The 21,874-nt window shown below is 55.4% G+C and overlaps 2 protein-coding genes across 2 annotated transcripts; one reads left to right on the top strand and one right to left on the bottom strand.

The window, feature by feature from the left end:
* Positions 1 to 6,667: 6,667 nt before the first annotated feature.
* LOC133628548 (band 3 anion transport protein-like) lies at positions 6,668 to 12,608 on the bottom strand (the record flags this gene model as incomplete). The annotated part of the gene is given in 14 exon segments (XM_062016881.1): positions 6,668 to 6,748; positions 7,151 to 7,319; positions 7,519 to 7,685; positions 7,727 to 7,734; positions 7,772 to 7,868; positions 7,870 to 8,026; positions 8,131 to 8,297; positions 8,426 to 8,515; positions 8,759 to 8,926; positions 10,254 to 10,478; positions 10,973 to 11,127; positions 11,346 to 11,549; positions 11,649 to 11,832; positions 12,414 to 12,608. Coding segments are annotated over 14 exon segments (2,067 nt in total), but the record flags the coding sequence as incomplete, so codon positions are not given.
* A 3,405-nt stretch (positions 12,609 to 16,013) lies between these two features.
* LOC133628496 (RUN domain-containing protein 3A-like) lies at positions 16,014 to 21,049 on the top strand. The gene is given in 12 exon segments (XM_062016729.1): positions 16,014 to 16,194; positions 17,640 to 17,755; positions 17,956 to 18,089; positions 18,505 to 18,590; positions 18,694 to 18,783; positions 18,902 to 18,982; positions 19,078 to 19,243; positions 19,462 to 19,619; positions 19,982 to 20,119; positions 20,286 to 20,368; positions 20,621 to 20,715; positions 20,717 to 21,049. Coding segments are annotated over 12 exon segments (1,302 nt in total). The 5' UTR covers positions 16,014 to 16,087; the 3' UTR covers positions 20,765 to 21,049.
* The last annotated feature ends 825 nt before the right edge of the window (positions 21,050 to 21,874 follow it).

The following is a 21,874-nucleotide window of genomic DNA, read 5'->3' as shown; positions in this document are numbered from 1 at the left end:
TGCCAATAGCAAAAAATCGATAGCTGCATGATCTTGTAATAAGGCATGTCTAAGGCTTTTCTGGTCTGCTAGCAATTTTTCTATAACATCAGTAGTAACATTAGCTTGCTGCTCCGACCAACACACTAATTTTTCTAACTGCTGTAAGGCCTGGGCTGCAGCCAACCCAGGTACAAATGCTGAAGCAAATACATTCACTGTAATGGACCACAATTGTACTTTACCATCACAATCTCCTTTTAAGTTGTGGGTGTCTCTTGTTTTCCGCAACTTGGTAATTTTTAACCATTCCTGTTGTCGAGGAGCAAACAAAGTCAATTTCCCTAAATAACATGGCCCCCCAATTGGGTTAGCTGGGATTCCCTGCCATGCTCGATCCCCACATATTAAGAAGATGTTATTAGGAAGGGCTTTAGCAGACCCATTGCTCCACAGAGTAGGCCCCTGAGGGGTCCCGCATTCCCAATCAGTGTTACTCCCCCCATATATCAACCCAGATAAATTGGCCATCCAAGTCCCACCAAATTGTCCTATGGCCAATTCACAATATCCTCCTTTTGGATCTACAAATTGACTATATGCGCCCTCGGGGGAAACATCAGTCCACTGCTTAACCATATATTTATATTGTTCCATTCCTCTTAGTCCTTGATATTTAGTCCCAAAGCTAAAACAAGTATAAGTCCAACTCCCATTCGTTATGTTTCCGATTGCTTGACTTCCCAGCAACTCCAACTCTTGTGGGTCCCAGGGAAGAGGGACTTTGAGCCGACTTAACAAGTCCGTGGCACAGTCCAATGTCACTTTGCTGGAACAGGAGGCGCTCCCGCTGACATATTTCTGGAAATCACTAGGATCAAAATCTGGTATCCCAACCAGGCAGGTGTGGAATGTATCACTCACCGACTGAAGACTCAGACAAAAGTCAACTTGGCCTGTCTGATTCGCCCAGGTGACCCACATGTTCTGACGTGGATTCACTTGATTCAATGGCGATGTGTGAACTGTCACCATCAGGATTATTAGGAGTAACAGCCACTCTAGTCCATTTTGCAGGAACCCATATTGGACCTGTAGATGTAAGCACAGACATATAACCCCTGCCTAAATACTGCACTTTAGCTGGGCCCTGCCATATACCTGTTCGTGGATCTCTGTAAGTTACCCACATTGCCGGCGGTCTTTTCGATGTTTCCACCATTCCTTGATGTAGTCGAGCTGGAGGTTCTTTCTCCTCCCCAAAGATACATAAATGATTTATAGTAAACAATACCTTAGACAACCGTTCCTGTGGGTCCTGTATGTCAGAAATCTTGCTTAAATATGATTTTAACACTTGATGAGTTCGTTCCACTATAGCCTGTCCTGTCGGTGAGTGTGGTACCCCTGTAATGTGTTTCACTCCCCAGGTTTGGAAAAACTGTCTCACCCGTTGACTAACATATGCAGGGCCGTTATCAGTCTTAATGGTGCTTGGCACCCCCATAACAGCAAAACATGCAGTGGTATGTCGGATTACATGCATTACCCTTTCTCCTGCTTGAGCCGTTGCCCATATATACTTACTGAATGTATCCACAGTTGCATGAACATATTTAAGCCTTCCAAATTCAGAAATGTGAGTGACGTCCATCTGCCACAATTCTAATGGTCCCAGACCCCTGGGGTTGACTCCCAGACCTAACCCTGGGCCATAGTGGCTACACTGCGGGCAAGCCATCACTATCGCTTGAGCATCCTCTATTGAGAGGTCAAAACTTCTCTTTAGGCCTCTGGCATTTTGATGAAAGGTGGCATGGGCTTCTCTTGCCTGATTGAATTTATTTACAGGCACTCCCAAAGCTACCAGCTTGTCTGCTCTAGCATTTCCTGCTCCTAAACCAATGTCATACTTATGACTTCTGATGTGTATCACACAATATGGAGATGTGCGCTGCCGGATAGCAGCCTGCATGGCTCTAAGCAGGTCAAAAAGGTGTCGATTGCGCACATCTTTAATGCGAGCATCTTCTATTCGCTGAGCAATTCCTGCAACATAAAAAGAGTCAGTTACAATATTCAACGGTTTACACCACCACATTTCAAGGGCCCGAACAACCGCAAAAAGTTCTAAAGCCTGTAAAGAGTCCATTTCCGTGGCATGTAATAGCTGGTGTTTCCATTGTCCTGCCTCTTCCCAGACTATTACAGCCCATTGAGATTTCTTTCCTGCATCTGTATATGCTGTAACGGCATTTGACAAAGGTTGCTCACTTAGCTTAGGACGAATAATCCACTGTTGTTGTGTCATACACGCCAACACCTTAGATTCTAGTGACTGTATGTTTATCTTTTGGGCAGATGACAATAAGCTAAGCTGTAGAGGCTCCGATGTTGCTATGATCCATTCCAGATCTCTTCTCGCTATAGGCACATATCAAAAAAAAAAAAAAAAAAATCCTTCACCAATGAGTCTAAAACACAAACCACCTTTTAGCTTCTCAATGTCAAAATGTTCTGTTCTTCCAAGTTCCATTCCTGACACCTAAAACACCTTAGAAAGTTTCCACTGTAAGAAAACCACTATTCATCATCACATTTACAGCAAAATGCATAACATCACGACCAACAGTTTTTACACTCTTTGAGGCAAGGGATTGAGGATGGAAAGGACGAGCCCAGCGGTCCGTGAGGACTGGGGCCGGCGGTGTCGGCGCGCGGTGTGTGTGGGGGGGCACCGGAGACACCGACCGGGCGCGGGAAGCGGCTGCGCGGCGGCGGCTGCGGATGGAAGGGGCGGGGGGGTCTGGCTCACTCCGTGCCGTCCCCGGCGCCGGCGGCGCAGTCGGTATTACTCTCTCTCGTGTTTTCTTTTTCTTCCCTCGCGTGCCCGATGGTGCCCAGTCTAACACGGGGTCGCGCTCCCCCACTCCTCTGATCGTCCTGCGCTGCACCCCCGCCCGACTCCGCCCACTTGGCATTCCCCTGCAAGTCGTCCCAGGGGTAACTCGGCGGGCTGGGCTCGAATGGGAAGCAGCTCTCCCGCGGGGGCTCTGCTCCGAAGCCCCTTCGCCTCTCTGACTTTGCAAAAACTCTTGTGTAGAGGAGAACTTTTTTTGTTTTTTTTCCTCGCAGCACGCCCCGCTCAGCGACGGGCGGCACCGGGCTGGCTTTCAGTGGCGACTGGCTGTGTCTCCATGCTCTCTTGTCGCTCCAGTTTCTTTAATACTTCCTGCAGGAGCCTGTCCGTTCCCCTGTCTGTCTCCTTCGGCCTCGGCGCAACGGTCAACGCCTGGGCTGCAGCCATGGCCACACGCTGTTCTGCTTGCATTTCTTTTAAAGTATTTATCACGTCTCTCCAAACGAGACCTAAATCTTTACTGATCTTACTATTGTCCTTATCACCACTAATAGTGGCTTCCCAGAGAAGGTTTCCAATTTCTCGCCCCTCACCAGAAAAGGGAGGTGAGACATAATTAGTCCCGATACCATACAGTCCAGCTGTTGGCTCAGCTACAGTCTCGGGCATATCAAGCCGCTGAGTTACAGCAGCGGCCAAATCCTTTTCCATCTTCAGACAGTTAATGACCTCTCTCCACGGTTTTATCAGTTTCCGAGCAGTTTTGTCTTCGTCTATAACCAAGTCCCAAAGACAAGTCCCATATGCTCTCCACTCCTCCTCATCAAAATATTTCTCAGAGTCTTTAAAAAAGCCTTTGCAATTACCATGTACAAGTAGACCAGATAAATCGGTCAATTTAAAGTCCACCCCCCGCTTTTCTAAAAAGCGATGTAAAAGTGAGAGTGCTACCTCCTTTTCCATGTTGCCGGCTCCTCGTCTCACCGCAACCTGTAGCCACTCCCCCGGGTACAGCAACCTCTGCTTGGGATCCGGCAGGCTTCCTCCAACGTCTGCCTCTGCCTCCGGATTTTCAAGTCTCAGCTCCCCGCAGGCAGGCTCTTTACCCGGTAACACCCAGTGAGTGCCCCACGTTGGGCACCATGTAGCCCACCAGCACCAGGGCTGTCCCCTTCCAGGGGTGATGGCAAGGGGCATGACCCAGCTCTCCAGCAATGTGCCTCCTGCTCTTCATTAGCAAACCTGTTAATTGGAATTTTTATTTTTCCCCCTGCAATTCACAGCCTGCCAGGAGCCATCACTGCCCATCCCCACAACAAATCATTTTTTTCTGGGCTAAGTCAAGCTCAAATGAGAGCCTGACCTAAATCCTGCCCCCTAAACCAGGATGGATCTTGTGGCAGTAACCTTGCTGAGATCTCCAGCAGAATAAAAAGCTCTTCCCAGAGTAGAAAGCAAGGACGGGGTGCAGGCAGATGCCTTCCTCCAGTGCGGCTGCACTGGGCATTGCAGCAGCGGGTCCAGGCGGCAGCAGCAGCAGTCTGAGGAGCCCTCTTGATGGCCTTTGGTGTGGCCAGCCTGCCTGCCTGAGGCCAGCAGAAGGATAGGCAGCTGCCAGATTGGCAGGCCTTGGGCTGAAAAATACCATCCATGTACCTCTGACCTCAGGAAAAGAGGGCCAGCAGCTGCGCCAGGCTCAAACAGAACCAGTGCCCATGATGGGATTTATCCTAGCCCCACAGACAGCCCTTGGGGTCACAGTCAGGAGCAGTTGCAGATGCCAAGCTCAATGCCTGCTCCATAGAAAGGCTCAGGGCAAGTGTGCACACTTCTTCCTATGGCCCTATTTACAGAGCTGGACCATGGGCAGGTGCCTTCCATGGGGGCAGCAGTGCTACTGATTATTCTTGTTAATGAGATTATGGGTAATCAGGGTCAATTCAGTGGCAGCATGGTTTGGAGTGAGGTGCTAGGATCTACTCTGGGGTACGTTATAACATCATCCCTGGGCAGGCAGCTCAGTGTGTCTCCCCCTGGCGTGGGAACAACCATGGCTGATTGGCCCTCAGCAATAAGGGGTGCAGGGGGGGCTGAGCATCCCAGGATGGCTGTGGGGAGCACCCTGAGATGGCTGCAGTGAGCACCCCGGGATGCCGTGGAAAGCATCTTGGTACAGCTGCACTGAGCGTCCTGGGGCAGTGGGTAGCCACTACCAAAGGATGCTGCTGCACTTTGTGGAGTGGGGATGGGGGATGCAATTAAATGACGTGACACCTCAGCAAATGGCCAACTGGAAAGAAAAACCCCATTTCCTCTCTGATCTTATTAATTTCTTTATTAAAACCTGATACAAAGGCGAGTGAGGAGGGAAGGCAAAAAGCCCAACCCCAAAGCTCGCAACATTGTTTATTTCAGACACTTAATTAGTAAAACTAAACCAACCCAAACAGGAAGTGGCACAACTCTGGGCACAGCTGCCCCTCCCCTGCTCTCCCCCATGATGATTTTAGGATCTTCTCTTCTCTGATTTATGCCAAAAGGAGCAAATTCACAGCCCGATGGAGTGTGCTGCACCCTGGCTGGATCTGGCCCAGGGCAGGATCAACCCTGGCAGGTACTCAGCCAATTCGGGAGCTATCCTGGAAGAAATGGGGCAAGATGCAGTCAGCAAGCAAGGGAAGAAAACTATGCAGAATTAACTGAAACGCTAAAAAAAATGAAGATGATACGAACACTAATTCATCAGTGGAATGATGATACCAGACTAGTCTGTAGAGTTTAGGCCCTGACCGGGATCCTTTAAAATAAGCCTTTCTAGAAAACTGTAACTTTTTATATAGCTTCTCTCTAATATATACACACACACACTCACATGGCCCCTGCTGTGCATGGGAGCACAGCCAGTCTTTAGAAATTAATTACAAACTCCCCCAACCACTAGCATCAAATATACAGATCACTCCTTGCAGATGCTTTTTTTGGTGTGTTTTTTTCTGATTTTTTTGTCTTTTTTAAGGTGCTTTTTCATCCTTGTTTTTATTATTATTATTATTTTGATTTGCTTCTGAGTGAATTCTACCTGTATAAGCCTATTTTTATTTTTTTTCCCCAGTGTTTTTATCATTATTATTTTCATTGCAAATATATAAACCCTTTCTCTGGACTATTTACATCCCAACCACAGGAGATGCTGCAAACAGCCACTAGTGCAGTGGAGCATCTGGGATGCTGTCACTGGAGCAAATGATGGAGAAAAGGGGGAAAAAAGGGCTCTGTGGGGCAAAGGATCCCTGTTTGGGCTCATTAGCACTGAAAGTTGATCTGGTGAAGAGGGACCAGGTGGGAGGGGGGGGTCCCTGGGGGAGTTGGCAGGGCTGGAGGGAGTCGGAGAGACCCCGTCCTGCTGCGTCTCCATCCCCGCCATATCACCCCATCCCTGCCTTTTTCCAGGCCCCAGCATCTTCCTCCAGCTCCTCCCTGTTATTGGTGCTGGGCCCCAGGATAGCCTTGGAGACAGAACGGTGACATGGGGCACAGGCCATCCTGCCCTGCCATAAGACCCCCGGCCCCCAGCCCAGCCAGCCTCTTCCCTAGCAGGTAGCAGTGTGATGAAATAACACCATTCAAAATATGTATAAAAAAAACCCTAAAAAAAGTCAAGAAAAGAAAAAGTGGCTCAATTCACAGTGTGTGCAGGTGGGGACTGTGTCCCCGAGTTCTCCATTGACCAGTGACCCTGGGACAGCAGCAGTAGAACTGTAAGCAGGGAGGAGTGGGGGGGCCAGGGGGCATGGGGCCATCCTGGGGGAGCCCAGTGGTAGCCAGCCCTTAGCTGGGCATCTGCACCTCATTGTACATGTCTGTGCCCTCTGCCTCTTCGAAGGTCACCATGGCATTGTTGGCGTCCAGCTGAGGGTACAGGAGAGGTTGTTAGGTGGGATGAGAACAGGGACAGGGGTGAAGATGAGGTCAGGGATAGGGATGGGGACAGGAATGGAGACAGGGATGGGAATGAGGACAGGGAGGGGATAGGATGGGGACAGGGTGAGGATGGGGAGGGGTCAGGAATGGGGACAGGACTGAGGACTTGGACAGTGATGGGGATGGAGACAGGGCTGGGTATAGGAAGAGGAGTTAGGGATGAGTGGGGACAGGGCAGAAACAAGGATGACAATGGAGACAGGGACAGAGATGGGAATGGGAACAAGGATGGAGACACAGAAGGGGATGAGGAAAGGGACAGGGATGAGAATAGACACAGGGTCTGCAACAGCACCACGGTGGCTCACAGCCAGTGCCAGGGCTACGTACACATTTGAGCTCGACGTCCCTGAAGATCTTGGGCAGTAGGAAGCGTCACAGGACTACAGTGAGGATGAGGACAAAGGGCAGTGCCAGCGAGGCTGGGGTGGACTTCACCACCCACAGTAGCACTAGGACGACAATTTGAGTGAAGGTGAAGAGATGCATCCGCCAAGTGAGATGAGGAGCCCGGCAGGGTCAGGGTGGTGGGTCCAGTACCCCTCACTCTTCCCAGGGTGCTGGGTGCTGAGGGGATGGGAACAGTGCCTCAAAGAGCCCAGCAAAAGCCAGCACTGAAGGAGGAGGCTCTTTGGGGTGCTCGAAGCAATTGTAGGCAGCCCAGGACACTCCCAAGCCCACAGCCACCCAGAGGCTCACTCACTCGGGTGACGTAGGACTCATTAGGGTGGTACTTGGGTGGCATCAGCAAGAGCAGGATGCGGTCAAAGAGTTGAATGCCAAAGAGGGAAGTGACACCCATGTAGAGGAAGATGCCAAAGAGCACAGCCAATAGGATGTACTTTAGGATGGGCTCCATGAGTGCCTGCAGTGGAGAAGGAGAGGTTGTGGAGAGCTGCTGGGGACACCCAGCCCTTGCTGCCTGGGGCAGTAGGCACCTCCCCAGCTCACCAATGAGCACGACCACCAACAAGCCACTGAGGCGCTGCTCCTTGACCTCCAGGATCTGGAACTTCTTGTTGGGAGCAGAGGTCTTGGCCATGATGGTTGAGGGCGTTGGCGTGGGTGATAGTGTGGAGTGTGGTGGCACTGAGCCAGGGCATGCCGAAGAGGGTGTCCAGTCCCCCCATGGCCACAATCAGCAGCAGGTCCAGGTGGAAGCCAGAGCACTTTACCAGCTTCCTCTCAGGCTTGCTGACGATGACTCTGCCAGTGAGAGGGGAAAGAGCGGTGAGAGGTTCCCTTCCATCTCTGTCCCACTGGGCACCTCACAGCCCTCCCCTCCCTCCCTGAATGCCCCTGGTCCTCACATGGTGATCTGTGTCTCGAGGAAGATGAGGATAAAGACCACGATGGCTGGCACCACAGAGGCAAACATCATCCAGGGAGGGAAGCTGTTGTTTTTCCCCATGGGGCTGATAAACCAGCCACGGGTGGATGAATTGGTGACCTCCAGCCCTTTGGGGACATTCAGTTTCTGGATGGGAGCAGACAGGGGAGTGAAAGGACAGGGATGAGGCCCAGGGATGAGCATCCAGTTTCCTGTCCCCTTGCTGGGGACACCCTTTCCCCCTGCCCAGCCCTGCCCTCCCACTGCTCCCGGACCTGCGTGTATGTGTCCTTGATGAAGAAGTCAATCAGCGCCATGATGAAGATGGAAATGGGCACCCCAAAGTCCCTGATCAAGCGTCGGGCCTGTGGGGACAGCATGACCATGTTAAACCTGCCAATGTCCCTACCCAGCCAAGGGGTTCCCCACTGCCATGTCCCTGCCAGCAGTGAGCTCTAGCAAAGACATCTATAGGAGCATACAATGAGTTTGTGTGGTCTCAGCCAGCCCCTTGCAGAAAACTGCACCCACCGGGCTCCTGCTTTGCCCCTGGTTCTGCCCCCAGGTCCAGTGGGGGGGGGATGCCATCGTGCCCCCCTTGTCCTCACCTTGCCAGGCAGGAAAGCGCTGTTCTTAAACTTGCGGAGGAAGAATGCCAGGAAGAATGTGCCAGCCATGAGGACGAGGGAAAGCAGCACCGTGTTCAGCTCCAGCACCTTGGGATCCACTATGGCCTGCACATTGTACTGCCGCTTTAGCGGGTGATCCTTGAAGATCTGGGAGGGGGGAAAGGGGAGAGGGTCAGAAAGAAGGGGATCCCTGCTAGTGGATGGGGATGGGAGAATCCCCCTGCACCCCTCCTGCCCTGCTGGGAGCCCCACAGCACCATCCCGGCGGGTACAGGGCTGCAGGATGTGTGCCAGGATGGCTGGTATGGCTGGGAATTTGCCATACGGTGAGCAGGAGGTTATTTTTAGGCTTGTTTTTCTCCATGCTCCTTTGGAAACAGGGCTGGAGCAGGGGCTGGGTGGCATGGCAGAGACAGAATCACAGAATAACAGAATGGTGGGGGTTGGAAGGGGCCTCTAAAGATCATCTAGACCAATCTCCCTGCTAAAGCAGGTCCACCTAGATCAGATCACACAGGAACATGTCCAGGCAGGTTTGGGACAGATTAATGTGACTCCTCTGCAGATCATGTGTCCCCCAGGACATTGGGGGTTGTGCCTGTGAGAAATGCTGATGTTGTTTTTACAGAATTAGAAAAGAAATGAAGACAAAGAATTGGGGTTTTTTTCTGTTATCTGTTTCTGTATAGTATTAATCAGAGAACTGGCCTTGTCCGTTTCTGTGTAGTGTAAATCAGTGAATTGGCCCTGGGACTGTTATCTGGTTCTGTGTAGCAACTAACATCTGTTTGTTTGAAGTGTTAATTAGAGTTTAAATCTTAGGACTGTGGGGGGAATCTATGATAGGATACAAAAACCAGACATCCTCTGCAGAGGATTTTTAGACGCCTCGAGAAGTTGTAAATCTTGGAGTACCTAATCAATGGGGAAACAAGGGAGGGAATAAAAAGCCAAATACTGTATCTATCAGGTGTGCCTGCTAGCTAGGACACCTGCTCTTGCAAGAACGCTTAATAAAAGTGCTTCATGGCAGAGTCTGACCTGAGTTGCGAGAAAACTTGTTTTGTTTCTCACATGCCCAGCTCATAGAGGGGTGCACAGGGGCACCTTGGTGCAATGGGGATCTAGGGTGTGATGGGGCCTGTCACATCTCTGGCACCACTGACATCCCTCTGGGTACCCAGTATGTGGGGTGACACTACTCCATTGCTACTGGCCAGCCAGGAAGGGTCTGAGACAGGGGATAGGGGAAGAATTTGTGGCTCTCCAGGAAGTTTCTGTGCAAGGACCATATTTGCTGCATCCCAGGTGGGACATCTGCCTGGGCTTCATCTCCCTGCCCCCAAATCTCCTGCAGAGAGACTCAATAGCTAGGAAACACCTGGGGAGAGGCAGAAAAATGCTACAAGATGGTCTCTGTTCCTTGCCTGCATCACTCGTCCAGCTCTCACTATTTCTATGGAAACCTGGTTGCTGAGCACAGCCTGCAGCCCCGCCCTCCCCTTCCCCCTTCTGTGAAGAAGGTCTCGTAGATGAAGATGAGGGAGATGAGGAAGGAGAAGATCTCCTGGGTGTAGCGGGACACGTAGCGCACCAGGAAGCTGCCCTCACAGGCCACCACCACCAGCACCATCAGGATCATCCAGAAGCCGATCCAGACCCGGCCCATGATGTACTCCACACCATTGACATTGCAGAACTGGGGAGACAGAGGGCACAGCCCCGTCAGTCTCCTGGAGCTCCCAGCATGGGCACCCAGGCTGGCTGGGCCCCAGGGTCTCATGGTGGCCCTGCAACACCTGCTCAGGGGCTGGGGGGTGCAGGGATGGGGATAGTGGCATCTCGTTGTGGCAGGAACCCCATGGGATCGCCCACCTGGAAGCACCCTGATGGCAGCACCTGCCTGGCATCACCCTCATGGTGTCACCCATGTGGTGTCAGCTATTTGGCATCACCCATGGGGCATCATGCACCATGTCTCACCCCTGTACCAAAACCTGGATGACTCTACTTGCATGATATCACTCATGTGCCACACCCACATGACCTCACCTGTGCAGCATCACCTATGTGCCATCCCACCAGAGCCATCACCCACGTGGTAGCACCCTGTACCTCTGTCAGGGCTGGGAGAGACAACATGAACCCGCTGTGAGGACCATGGGCAGGGGGCACCCAGGAGCACAGGGTGGCACCCATTGAGTAGAAGGCTTCCTCAAAGACAAGGAGGGGCCCTGAGAAGCCGATGACAAGAAGGGTCTGGGCGCTGAGGATGCTGAAGAGGACACACTGCACGCAGGTAGAGATGAGCAGCTCCAACACCCCCATCATGCCCTTGGTCTTCTCACCTAGGGGGCAACAGAGCCAGTGAGTGCTGGGGGAGAACAGTGCTGCATCTCCCCCATCCCACACTCCTCGTCACCGAGATTAGGGGGTGCAATAACCCCCCCAGGAGCATCTCCAGGGGTTGGTGCTGCAGGCAGTGGCAGCCTGCTCCCTCAGCCCCATGCCCAGCTAGGGGACATCCCCAGCCCCCGATGTATCCTCAGTCTGTCCCCCCCATTACTCAGCAATCCTCCAAAGGTGACAGCAGGTGACAGCGCAGTGAAGTAGATGAAGATGACAGCGGCCAGGCACTGGGGACTGAAGACGTCCTTGATGTCGCTGAGATATTTGGGGTAGCAGCAGCAGATGTCTTGCACCAGCCCCCCAAAAGGTTGCCCCATCCTGCGCAGGGGGTCGTCATCCTCTGGCGCTGGCTCCTCCAGCCCTGGGGACACGAGCAGGCAGCCATTGGGGGACTCTGCATGCAAGGAGGGGGTCCTGCCAGCCACAGGGACAGGGGAGCCTGGGGTGGTCCCCATTGTACCCAGGTCTTTGAGGAAGCCCTCGCTTGATGCCTGCTCAGGGGGCTGGTCGCGGCAACAGAGTAGCTTGTGCTGCAGCAGGAACTGCTCGTTGGGGGTCTCGGTGGGTGGCAGGACGATGCTGACCTCCACCCCCCACAGCAAGTCCTGGCAGCCCTCAGCCAGGTAGGCATCCTGGCAAAAGACCTGTAGAGGGGCCCCGGGCACAGGCACTCAGCCATCTCCAGCATTGGGTATCTGGCCCCTGAGCATCCCCACAGGGATAGAGCATCATGGGGACATGAGGATGAGAGGGGGCATGAGACCACAGGGGCATGAGGACATGGGGAGGACATGGGAGACATAGGACCACAGGAGCATGGCAACATATTTGATCAGCCACATGGAGACAAGGGGATATTTGACCTCAAGGCCATGGGTACATGGAGACACAGGTGCATGGGGTCATGGGAGCATGAGGCTACAGGGACAAAGAAGTGTAGGGACAGGGATACATGTGGAGATGGGGATGTGGGGACAGCATGCATGGGGACATGGATACTCAGAGGAATGAGGACTCAGGTGTGTGGGGACAAGGGGGGGACAGTGTCATGCAGACACAGGGACACGAGCACAGAGAAGGACGTGGCACAGGTGGACAGGCCCTATAAGAAGATGTAGCCACAGAGCTGGGGACTGTAGGGTTCTCAGGGGGGCTGGCACCCTAGATGGCAGTGCTGGTGGCGGTGGCAGTGACAGTAGCAATGGCAATGGCAGGCAAGCCCTACCCTCTCAGACATCATGGTGGCAACAGCACGGCTCATCTTATGGTAGCTGATGTGGGGGGTGTCAGGGCCCAGGACCACAAGGAGGAAGCGGACGGGTAGGGACACATCGAGGATGGCATCCAGTGTCACTGCGTCCTTCAGGCGCACAAAGACCAATGTTGACTGCTCCAGGAAGGCTACACAGCCTGGGGGGAGGAGGACAGGATGGGATCACAGGGAGTCAGGCACAGGGACATGGGGCACAGGGACACGAGAACATGACAGCACGGAGATATGGGGATGTTAAAACATGGGGGCATTAGGATATTGAGACAAGGTGACACAGAGGCATGGAGATGTGAGGGGATAAAGGGAATAGGATAGAGGCACTGAAGCACAGGGACACTGACGAGGGAACACAGGGACGTGGGGGCACAGGAATAGGTGGGCATGGAAGCATAGGGACATTGGGGCATGGCAACATGAGGGCACGGGACATAGAGACATGAGGACATGGGATTACAGGGCACTGGAAAAAAATGGAATGTGAGGACAAGGGATGTGGGGTCACGGGGCGCAGAGAGCAGCAGCCAGGGCTGAGGATAGGAAGAGTCAAAAAAGGTGCAAGAAATGCAGCGAGTGAGCAGGCAGCGATATGCAGGCACCAAAGCATCCCCTGTGCATCTCAGCCTTGCATCCACTGCCCTGACCCTGCAAAAGGGGTTCCTGGAGAGGTTCCCCTGGGGGAGGAGGCAGGGATGGGGGACATAGCCAGGTTCCTGTCTGTCTACAAGGGATCACCATCCTCAGGGTGCCCTGTGAAGAGGTGCTGGGACAGGCAATGCTGCATTGGTGCAGGGTGAGATGGATGTGTACACATGTGTATGTGTGTGTATGAGTGAGTGCATGTCTGTGTACACATGGGTGTGTGAGAGAGAGCATATCTGTGTATACGTGTGTGCATGTTTGTGTATAGGAGTGTGTGCACGTGCATGGTCAAGTGTGCATGAGTGTATTTGCACACATATGCACAGGCATGTGCACACACATGTGTATATACATGTACACATGTGTGTGCCTCTACATTTGCAACCTTCCTAAAAGGCTCCTGGCCCCAGCCCCAGTTCCCAGGGTGTAGGGAAAGAGACCACTGCTCAAACATACCCATGAGCACATAGCTCATGTGCCAGCTGTGGGGTCAGGATGCTGCTGACACCTTGCCCCAGATACATCTAGGGAGACCATCCAGGCTGGAGGCTGTGGGCTGTCACTCCATTCCACGCATTAGGGATGCGGTGGCATCCACTGAAGGGCCAGGAGACATCATAGCTGTGGGGCTGGGTGCTCAGATAAGGGCCCCTAGCATTATCTGGGTGCTGCCAGGGGTTCCCCTCCTGCAGCAGCCTTGGGCATTTTGAGCATTCCTCCTCCCCAGGGCAACCTGCTGCCCCCCAAATGGCTGAGTCCCCTTTGCAGGGGCAGAGGAGGGCATGGGGCACCCCAGGGGGCACAGAGAGAGGGGACATGTCCCCACAGGTTGTGGCTGGGGGATTCTCTCTCTTCTCAGGGTGACTCTGATTTATGTGGATGCTGTGGGGGGGATGTGGGTGCCTGTGGTATTCACCCCTTACCAAATTTCCCTGTCACATCGATGGGGAAACTGAGGCATGGTGCAAAAGCAAGGTGCTGGGAGCATTGCAGGGCTCCCCTCCAGGCACAGCGAGCTCCCCGGGGGCTCCCCCCCACCTCCCCTGCTCAAGGGGTCCCACGAATCCCACAGACTCCAAGTGAATGATGCTCAGCACCCCCCAAAGTAAGGACCTGGGGCAAGAATGGGGGCAACTGAGTGTCATGGTTTGACATGACAGCCTTTTCTGGTAAGGGGGAAGGGGCTGTAAAGATGGCTCCTGTAAGAAGTTGCTCGCAACTCTCCCCAGCTCTGAGCCAGACCCACTTCTGGGGCTGAGCCAATTAGACACCTCCACGATCACTTTTTAAGAAGTCAGAAGAGGAGGTTTCTTCCTCCATCTTTTTCTTCTTCTGCCCCTTCTTCTTCTTCTGGCTGGTGGTGATGCAAGGAGTAGGAACAGTGAGAGAAACAACCATGCGGACTCCAAGGTCAGTGATGAAAGAGAGGAGGAGGTGTGCTGGAGCAGAGACTCCCCTGCATTCTATGGAGAGAACTGGTGAAGCTGAGATTTATTTTCATTTCTTTAAAGACCCTGCATCAGCGGTAGAGACTCATTTTGATAATGAGCCCATATCAGGGGCAGAGACTCATTTTGCTAAAGCTGGCCCCAGACCAGGGGCAGCGATTCACTTCATTAAAGGCCCCGAGCCAGGGACAGTGACTATGGCCGGAGGAGGCCTTGTCCCGTGGGGGGGACCCAACCACTTCACTGCAGACTCCGAGCCAGGGGCAGTGATTTTCTTCTTTAAAACTTTGGCCAGAAGAGGTCGTGTCCCGAAGGAGGGACCCTTTATCACTATGGCCGGAGCAGGCCGTGTCCTGAGGAAGGGACCCAATATCCACAGCTGTAACTGTGGGGAGGAACCCACGACAAAGCAGCTCATTAAACTTATGCCCAGAAGAGGCCTTGTCCCGAGAGAGGGACCCTGTAACTGCAACCGTGGTGAAGAATCCACACCAGAGATATTCACCAAGGTCTGTGTCCCGTGTGAGGGAACCTGTATCGGCAGAAGCCGCAGCTGCTGGGAACAACCCACACCAGAGAAGTTTAAGGACTGTGTTCCGGGGGAGGAACCCCGTGTTGGAGCAGGGGAAGAATGCCAGGAGTCGTCCTCATCTGAGAAGACAGAAGCGGCAGAGCCCATCTGTGAGAGACTGACCACATTCCCCACTCCCTGCCCCCCTGAGCCGTTGAGGGGGGAGGAGGTAGAGATATCGGGAGCAGTGAGCTGAAGAAAGGGAAGAAAGGAGGGAGGGGGGAGGGAGATCTTAAAGTGCTGGTTGTAATTTTCTCAATCATCCTACTCCCTTCTTTGCTTTTTGTTCTGTTCTGTTTCTTGTAGGTAGCAGAATAAACTTTCCTACTTTCCTCTCTAAGTCGAGTACTGGAGTCTGTTTTGCCCAGAACCATAATTGGCAGCGAGCCCTCCCTGCCCTTGTCTCAATCCACAACAACCTTGCTTATCTTTTTACTCCCATTTTGCTGGGGCCTCGGCCATCCTAACGACGGTGGGGGTGAATGGGGGCACCGTGCGAGAGACTGTCGTGGTGCTGCTGTGCTAGCTGGGCCAAACCACGACACCGAGCTCAGCTCAGGGAGGGAGGGGGAGGGGCTTCCCTAATTACCCCAGGGGCTGCCCGGGGTTCGGCTGGAGCCTGTCTCCCCTCCCAGCCGTGGCTCTGCCCATGGGGGTTTCCACTGGTGGCACGTCAGGACGAAGGAAGCTGAGCTCTGCAGGGAGGAGAGGCCTCCCCCGGGGACCGCTGCTCCCCCCCCCCCCCTTTCTTCCCTCCATCCCCTCCCTCCCCAGGAGAGAGATTTGGGGGGCCGGGGGCAGGGAGAGCACCAGGCTGCGCATCCCTTTGGGGTGGGGTTGGGGGTGGGGCGGAGCAAGGGGCGGTGGAGCAAAGCCTGCGCGGTGCGGGGAGCCGTGGAGCGGGGGGGCACCCACGGGAGAAGGGGCATCGCCCGTGGCCGTGGCCTTGCCGGCTCGCCCTGCTCTGGATGGTAGCGACCTGCGTGCAGGCTGCCATGGCTCTGGGGCCCTCCGCCAAGAAAGCTTCCTCCCGAAACATCGCCGTAGAGAGAAAGAACCTCATCACCGTCTGCAGGTGACGGCTGGCCTACGGGGGACACCCACAACAGCGCGGGGGGCAGGGGAAGAGGACCACCGCTGGGGCGGATGGAGGAGATGGGGGAGGGATTGCGGGGGGAGGAGATGAGGAGGTTGATACCATGCCCCACTGCGTCCCCTTTACCTCGGGGGGGGGAAATTTTTGTTGTTGCTGCAGTTGCTTTTGAGGGGGGGAGAATTCAGGTTTGGAAGTGGGGAGGAGAATGAGGATGCGGGAAATGAGGAGCCGCGGGGCCGCAGGCGGGCTGAGGGCGCGGGAGCCGGAGGGGGTCCGGGAGGGGCGGGGAGGGGGATGAGGGACACAACGATAACATGGAGGCTGCCAGTGCCGGGGATGTCGGGGGCAGCCGGGTTGGGCGTTGGGAGGTGGTGGTGCAGGGGGGCAGAGGATGCGGGACGGGGGTAGAGCTGGGGGCAGTGGAGTCCCTGGAGGCTGTGGGCCAGGGACCCCCCTGCAGGCGAGGGGCCGAGGAAGTGACGTCAAGGCCCCCCCCTCACACCGCTCTGCTCCGGAGGTGGGGATGGAGGGATGAAGGCAGTTGGGGGGGGGGAAATCGGAGGGTGAAGGCTGTCATGGCAATCCCCAGCTGGACCAGGGCAAGGAAGGGAAGCTGCTGCAGGGATGAGCTGGTGGGGACAGGGGTGGCGGGGCTGGGTGGTCTCCCAAGTGTGGGGATGGGGTGACACCCCTTCAGCCCCTGGTTGTGCCAGGCCCCTGACAGGAGCCTTGCTCCAGGGCTGCCAGGGGAGGGATGTTGGGTGCACTGAGGCTTGGAGTCACTGTGCCAGGGACCTCCAGGTCCTGCTGTTAGGGTCTGGGGGACCTCCAGGGCTCTTCGTCATGGCATGGGGCACCTCCAGACCTCTCACCCTGACACCAGGATGTCTCCTTACCACTGTAGACTCCTCTAGACCCCACTGCCATAGTGAGGCATATTCCATCTGCTGTCATAGGGATCCTCAGTCTCACTTTCCCCACATGTGGCCGTGACCCACAGATGGGGCAGTCCATCCCTCTCTCCCTCCCCATGCAGACACCTGCCCTGGCCCCCACTGTCTTGCTGGGCCCAGCAGGTTTCGTGTCTTTGGCATCTCTGTGCCAAGCGCAAGTGACTGGGTGGAAGGGAAAGCCATCACCACCCGCGCACAGCCAGAGAGGAAGGGGGCCTTTGTTCACCCTTCCTGGACATTCACACGGGGGAGTGGCAGCCACTCTGGTGGGCTTCCCGGGGGGGGGGGGGGGGGGGGGGGGCACAGGACTGAGCGAGCTGCAGCCCAGCCCACCGCCTTCTTCCCATTGCCGGGTGCGAAAGCCAACATCTGCAAAAGTGTTTTGCTCCATTGCTAAAATCTAACGTGTGCTGGGTATGGGGTACTGGCTGCCTGTTGCCTCCCACCCATGATGCCCGTGCTCCCCAGCAGGTTCTCGGTGAAGACCCTGCTGGAGAAATACACAGCAGAAGCCATTGATGATTCCTCTGAGGAGTTTGTTAACTTTGCTGCAATCCTTGAGCAGATCCTCAGCCACCGCTTTAAAGGTAATGGTGGCCCACAGGAATAGGCCCCCGTTCAGCTCCTGACATGTCCCTGTGCCCGTCCCTGTGCTGCACCGTGGGGTAGGGAGGCAGGCACACATGCTGGCACCAGGGAACATGTACAGGCTCTGGCTCGGGGCTTTCTAGGCGGATGGGGTTTGCTGGCACAGCGGCCCCTGACTGCAGCCCCTTGGTCCCTGCAGGCCCCATCAGCTGGTTCAGCTCAGATGGACAGCATGGGTTTTGGGACTACATCCGTCTGACCTGCAGCAAGGTCCCCAACAACTGTGTCAGCAGCATTGAGAACATGGAGAACATCAGCACCTCCAGGGCCAAGGTCAGGAAGGTGCCAGTTCCTATCCCTGTCCTCATTCCTGTGCCTATTCCTGCCCGTTTCCATTCACACCTGGTCCCTGGCACATGGATCCATCCCTATCTCCATCCTTGTCCTCATCCCCCTCCTCATCCCATTCCATCCTCTCTCTGCACCCATTCCCATCCCCTCCACCCTGCCCTTCTGATCCCCATCTCACCTGACAGGACTTAGAGGGGCAAAATGGGAGCTATCAGTCCCTGTGGGGGGAAAAATGGGGCCAAAAGCAGCTTGTGGGTGGGAACCCCGCTTGCCTGCTGGTGCCCAGTGACCCTGGGGTAGGTGGGAGCATGGCAGGTGGCAGCTGAGGGTGGCACCTGACAAGCAGCCAATGGTGGCCCCTGTCCTCAGGGCAGCCCCGCGGGGCTATGCCTTGCAGGGCCGGGCCTGGATCCGCGTGGCACTGATGGAGAAGCGCATGTCCGAGTACATCTCCATGGCGCTGCGGGACACGAGGACCACGAGGTGAGTGGCCCACAGCACAGCTGATTGGCACCGCTGAGGGCATGCGGGGGCTGTGGCGCGTTTTGGAGTGCTGGGGAGTGCACATGCAACTGTGTCCCCACAGGCGGTTTTATGATGATGGGGCCATCATGCTGCGGGAGGAGTCCATCGTGCTCACAGGGATGCTCATCGGGCTCAGTGCCATTGACTTCAGGTAGGGGCAGGTGGCACGGTGGAACACGGGCACCCTTTCCCCGTCCCCCTCCCCGACGGGCCTGCCACTAGCCCCTCACTACTGCTCTGACTTGGCTCTTTCTCCTGCTGCCGCTCAGCTTCTGCCTGAAGGGTGAGGTGATGGATGGTAAGACACCTGTGGTCATCGACTACACACCCTATCTGAAGTTCACACAGAGGTATGAGCTGGGGTGTCTTCTCTGAGGTGGGGACTCCACTGCCTCTCCCCTGGTACCCTGCAGTGCTGTCCCCACTGAGTCCCTGAACACCTCAGCTATGACTACCTGAGCGAAGAGGAGGAGCGGGGCAGCGTGGAAAGCAGCACAAGTGAGGACAGCTCCCCTGAACACCCCTACCTGCCCCTGGTCACTGATGAGGACAGCTGGTACAATAAGTGGCGCAAGATGGAGCAGAAATTTCGCATCGTTTATGCCCAAAAGGTACTGGAAGCCAGGATGGAACTGTCCAGGCACCATCCCCCGGGATGCTCTGGAACAGACCATCCTCAGTGCATCCCCACAGCCTGGTGGTACCCACAGCCATTCATGCCGCTGCTGGGGTGACCCAGTCCTCTCCTTGTCATCCTGGGTGGCCCTGGAGATGTGAGGGGGGCGTTTGGAGGGGGCAGTGGGACACTGATGACAGTGGCCTCGTTCAGGGGTACCTGGAGGAGCTGGTGCAGCTGCGGGAGTCACAGCTAAAGGACCTGGAAGCAGAGAACAAGTGGCTGAAGCTACGCCTGGAGGAGGTGATGGTGCAGAACCAGTTGGAGAAGAGGGAACTGGAGGGCATCATCCTGGAGCTTCAGGAGCAACTGTGAGTAGGGACCTGCCACTGCTGCTGGGCATGGTGGTGAAGGGGGTCCCTGCAGCCTCAGTGCCCCATAGGCTCTGCACGAGTGGTGATCCCTAGCACACTGTGCCTGGGTCCTTGGGTGTCCCTGGCTGTGGAACACAGTGTGTCCCCCGGTGTCTCATATGCCCCACGGTATGTAATAGGTGGCAGGTCCCTGGTACCAAGGTGCCCCATGTGCCCTGTGGAACACAGTGGGGCCCCAGTATCACATATGTCCTGTGGGAGGTGGTTGGTCCTCGATACCCCATACATCTTACAGACTGCGCTGCCCGGCAGGTCCCTGGCACTTGTGACTGTGCCAGGTGCTGAGCACTTTGCTACAGGACAGGGCTGATCCCCTGTGAGAATCCTCAGCTGGCCCAGCTCTCCAAGGAGATGGTGCCCCCCTTGGTGAACCAGTGGCCCTTGCTGGGGACCCTCAATGGCAATGAGAGCAGCTCGGACAGCAAGTTCTACCGGAGGTAACCCCCCAGGTGGGGGGAAGAGCTACTCCAACCCACATCCAGTACCCTATCCCGCCCCGGGGGGTCTGTCCCCGGACAGGGAGAAGGGCTGGCTGTAGATATCAGGGCTGTCACAGCTCCTGGGGCCACAGTGCAGTGGGGGCTCAGTGCTGTCGCTCTGCAGGCACAGTGTGAGCACCGACCAGCTCTCAGCAGAGAACAGCCTCAGCTCCGACTCCCAGCGCCTGGGCAAGGGCAAGCGCAAAGGTGAGCTCTGGGTGCCTTTGGGTAAGAACCCCCTCCCCCCCCACCACTGTAGGGTGCCCTGTGAGACTCAGCACGTCCCCCAACACACACCCAGGCTCCTCCAGCAGTTCCCCCATAATGGGGATGCTATCCCAACAGTGCAAGGACACCCAGGTCCCTCCTGGAGAGGCGGTCCCTGTCCCCATCCTTCTCTCTGCAGCAGGGCTGGGGTGCGAGGCTGCAGCCCTCCACAACATCCCACTCTGCCCACAGGGAAGGATCCCACACCCTCCATGCTGGGGCCCTGCGGCTCCCTGGCCTCCCTGCCCAGCTGCAAGTCCCTGACCAGCCTCAAGTCTAACGAGTGGCCTGGTGAGTGATAGCACGGAAGCCAGCCCAACCCGCAGCACAAGCTGAGGCTCCTGGCCCCGTGGCCTGGCCCCACTGTGGAGGACTGACTTCAGCCTCCCCATTGCCGACCCCCTCAGGGAGGCCAGAGACAGGCAACTCCCTCTCCTGATCTTGACATCCCCCTGTGGCTGCAGCTTGGTCCCCCGAGCCCTGGGCCCTGGCTGGAGACATAGACCCACAGGGATGGGACCCCACATGAGCTGTGGAGTCTCCTTCCTTGGAGGTCTTCAAGACCTGCCTGGACATGTTCCTATGTGACCTGATCTAGGTTGATCTGCTTCTGCAGGGGGGTTGGACTGGATGATCTCTAAAGGTCCCTTTCAACCCTACCATCTATGATTCTATGACAGTTGTCCCTCCCGTTCCCCACATTCGAGGTTGTTTTGGGTGATTCTGGTTTTAATTCAGCCTATTTGCCTTGTTGGAGCAAAAGGAATCAATAAACGCAGCAGGAAAAGTTGGCCTCCGTGAGCTTCCCCCTGAGCCAGGAGGGAGGAATAACCCCTTGTGCTCTCAGCCCAAGATCCTGTTCCAGGGAAGGATGCTGCAGGGGGCATCTAAGTGAGCCTCCCTTAGCCCCCCCACTGAGACCACCAGGGCAAGGAGAGCACCTCCATGACACAACAGGTCACGTGAGGATGGGGCAGCCCCTGCCCATCATGTGGATTGCTAATGGGGATTGCAGGGATGTCCTGGGGCTCTCCTTACTCCCAATAAAAGCTCAGCAAGGACTTGGTGGATGGCAGCACCACATCCACACGGTGACAGGACAGCTGTCACCCAAGGGGTGCCTTTCACAGCCCCAGCATGCCAGAAGCAGGGAAAGTCATCTGTCATGGCTTAGCAAGGAGCCACTTTTGCTTGGTAACAGGGGGAGCGGGTTGTAGTGCAGACCCGGTAAAGAGTTTTCAGACTTTCCCCCGGCTCTTGGGTTCAGACCCACCTCCATCCGGCTGGGCCAATCTGACGCCTCTGGGATCACTATTTAGGGACGGGAATTTGTAGTGCTTGTTAAAAGATGTAAGAGTGATTCAAGATGGAGGCGACCACATGGACCCCGCAGTCAGAGAAGGAATAAGGAAGGAGGAGCACCAAACCAGAGACTCTGCAACCTGT

Source organism: Colius striatus, chromosome W (genome assembly GCF_028858725.1).
Source record: "Colius striatus isolate bColStr4 chromosome W, bColStr4.1.hap1, whole genome shotgun sequence".
Lineage (NCBI taxonomy): Eukaryota > Metazoa > Chordata > Aves > Coliiformes > Coliidae > Colius > Colius striatus.
The sequence above is the reverse complement of the archived record's forward strand: the minus strand, read 5'-3'. Positions and strand labels throughout refer to the sequence as shown.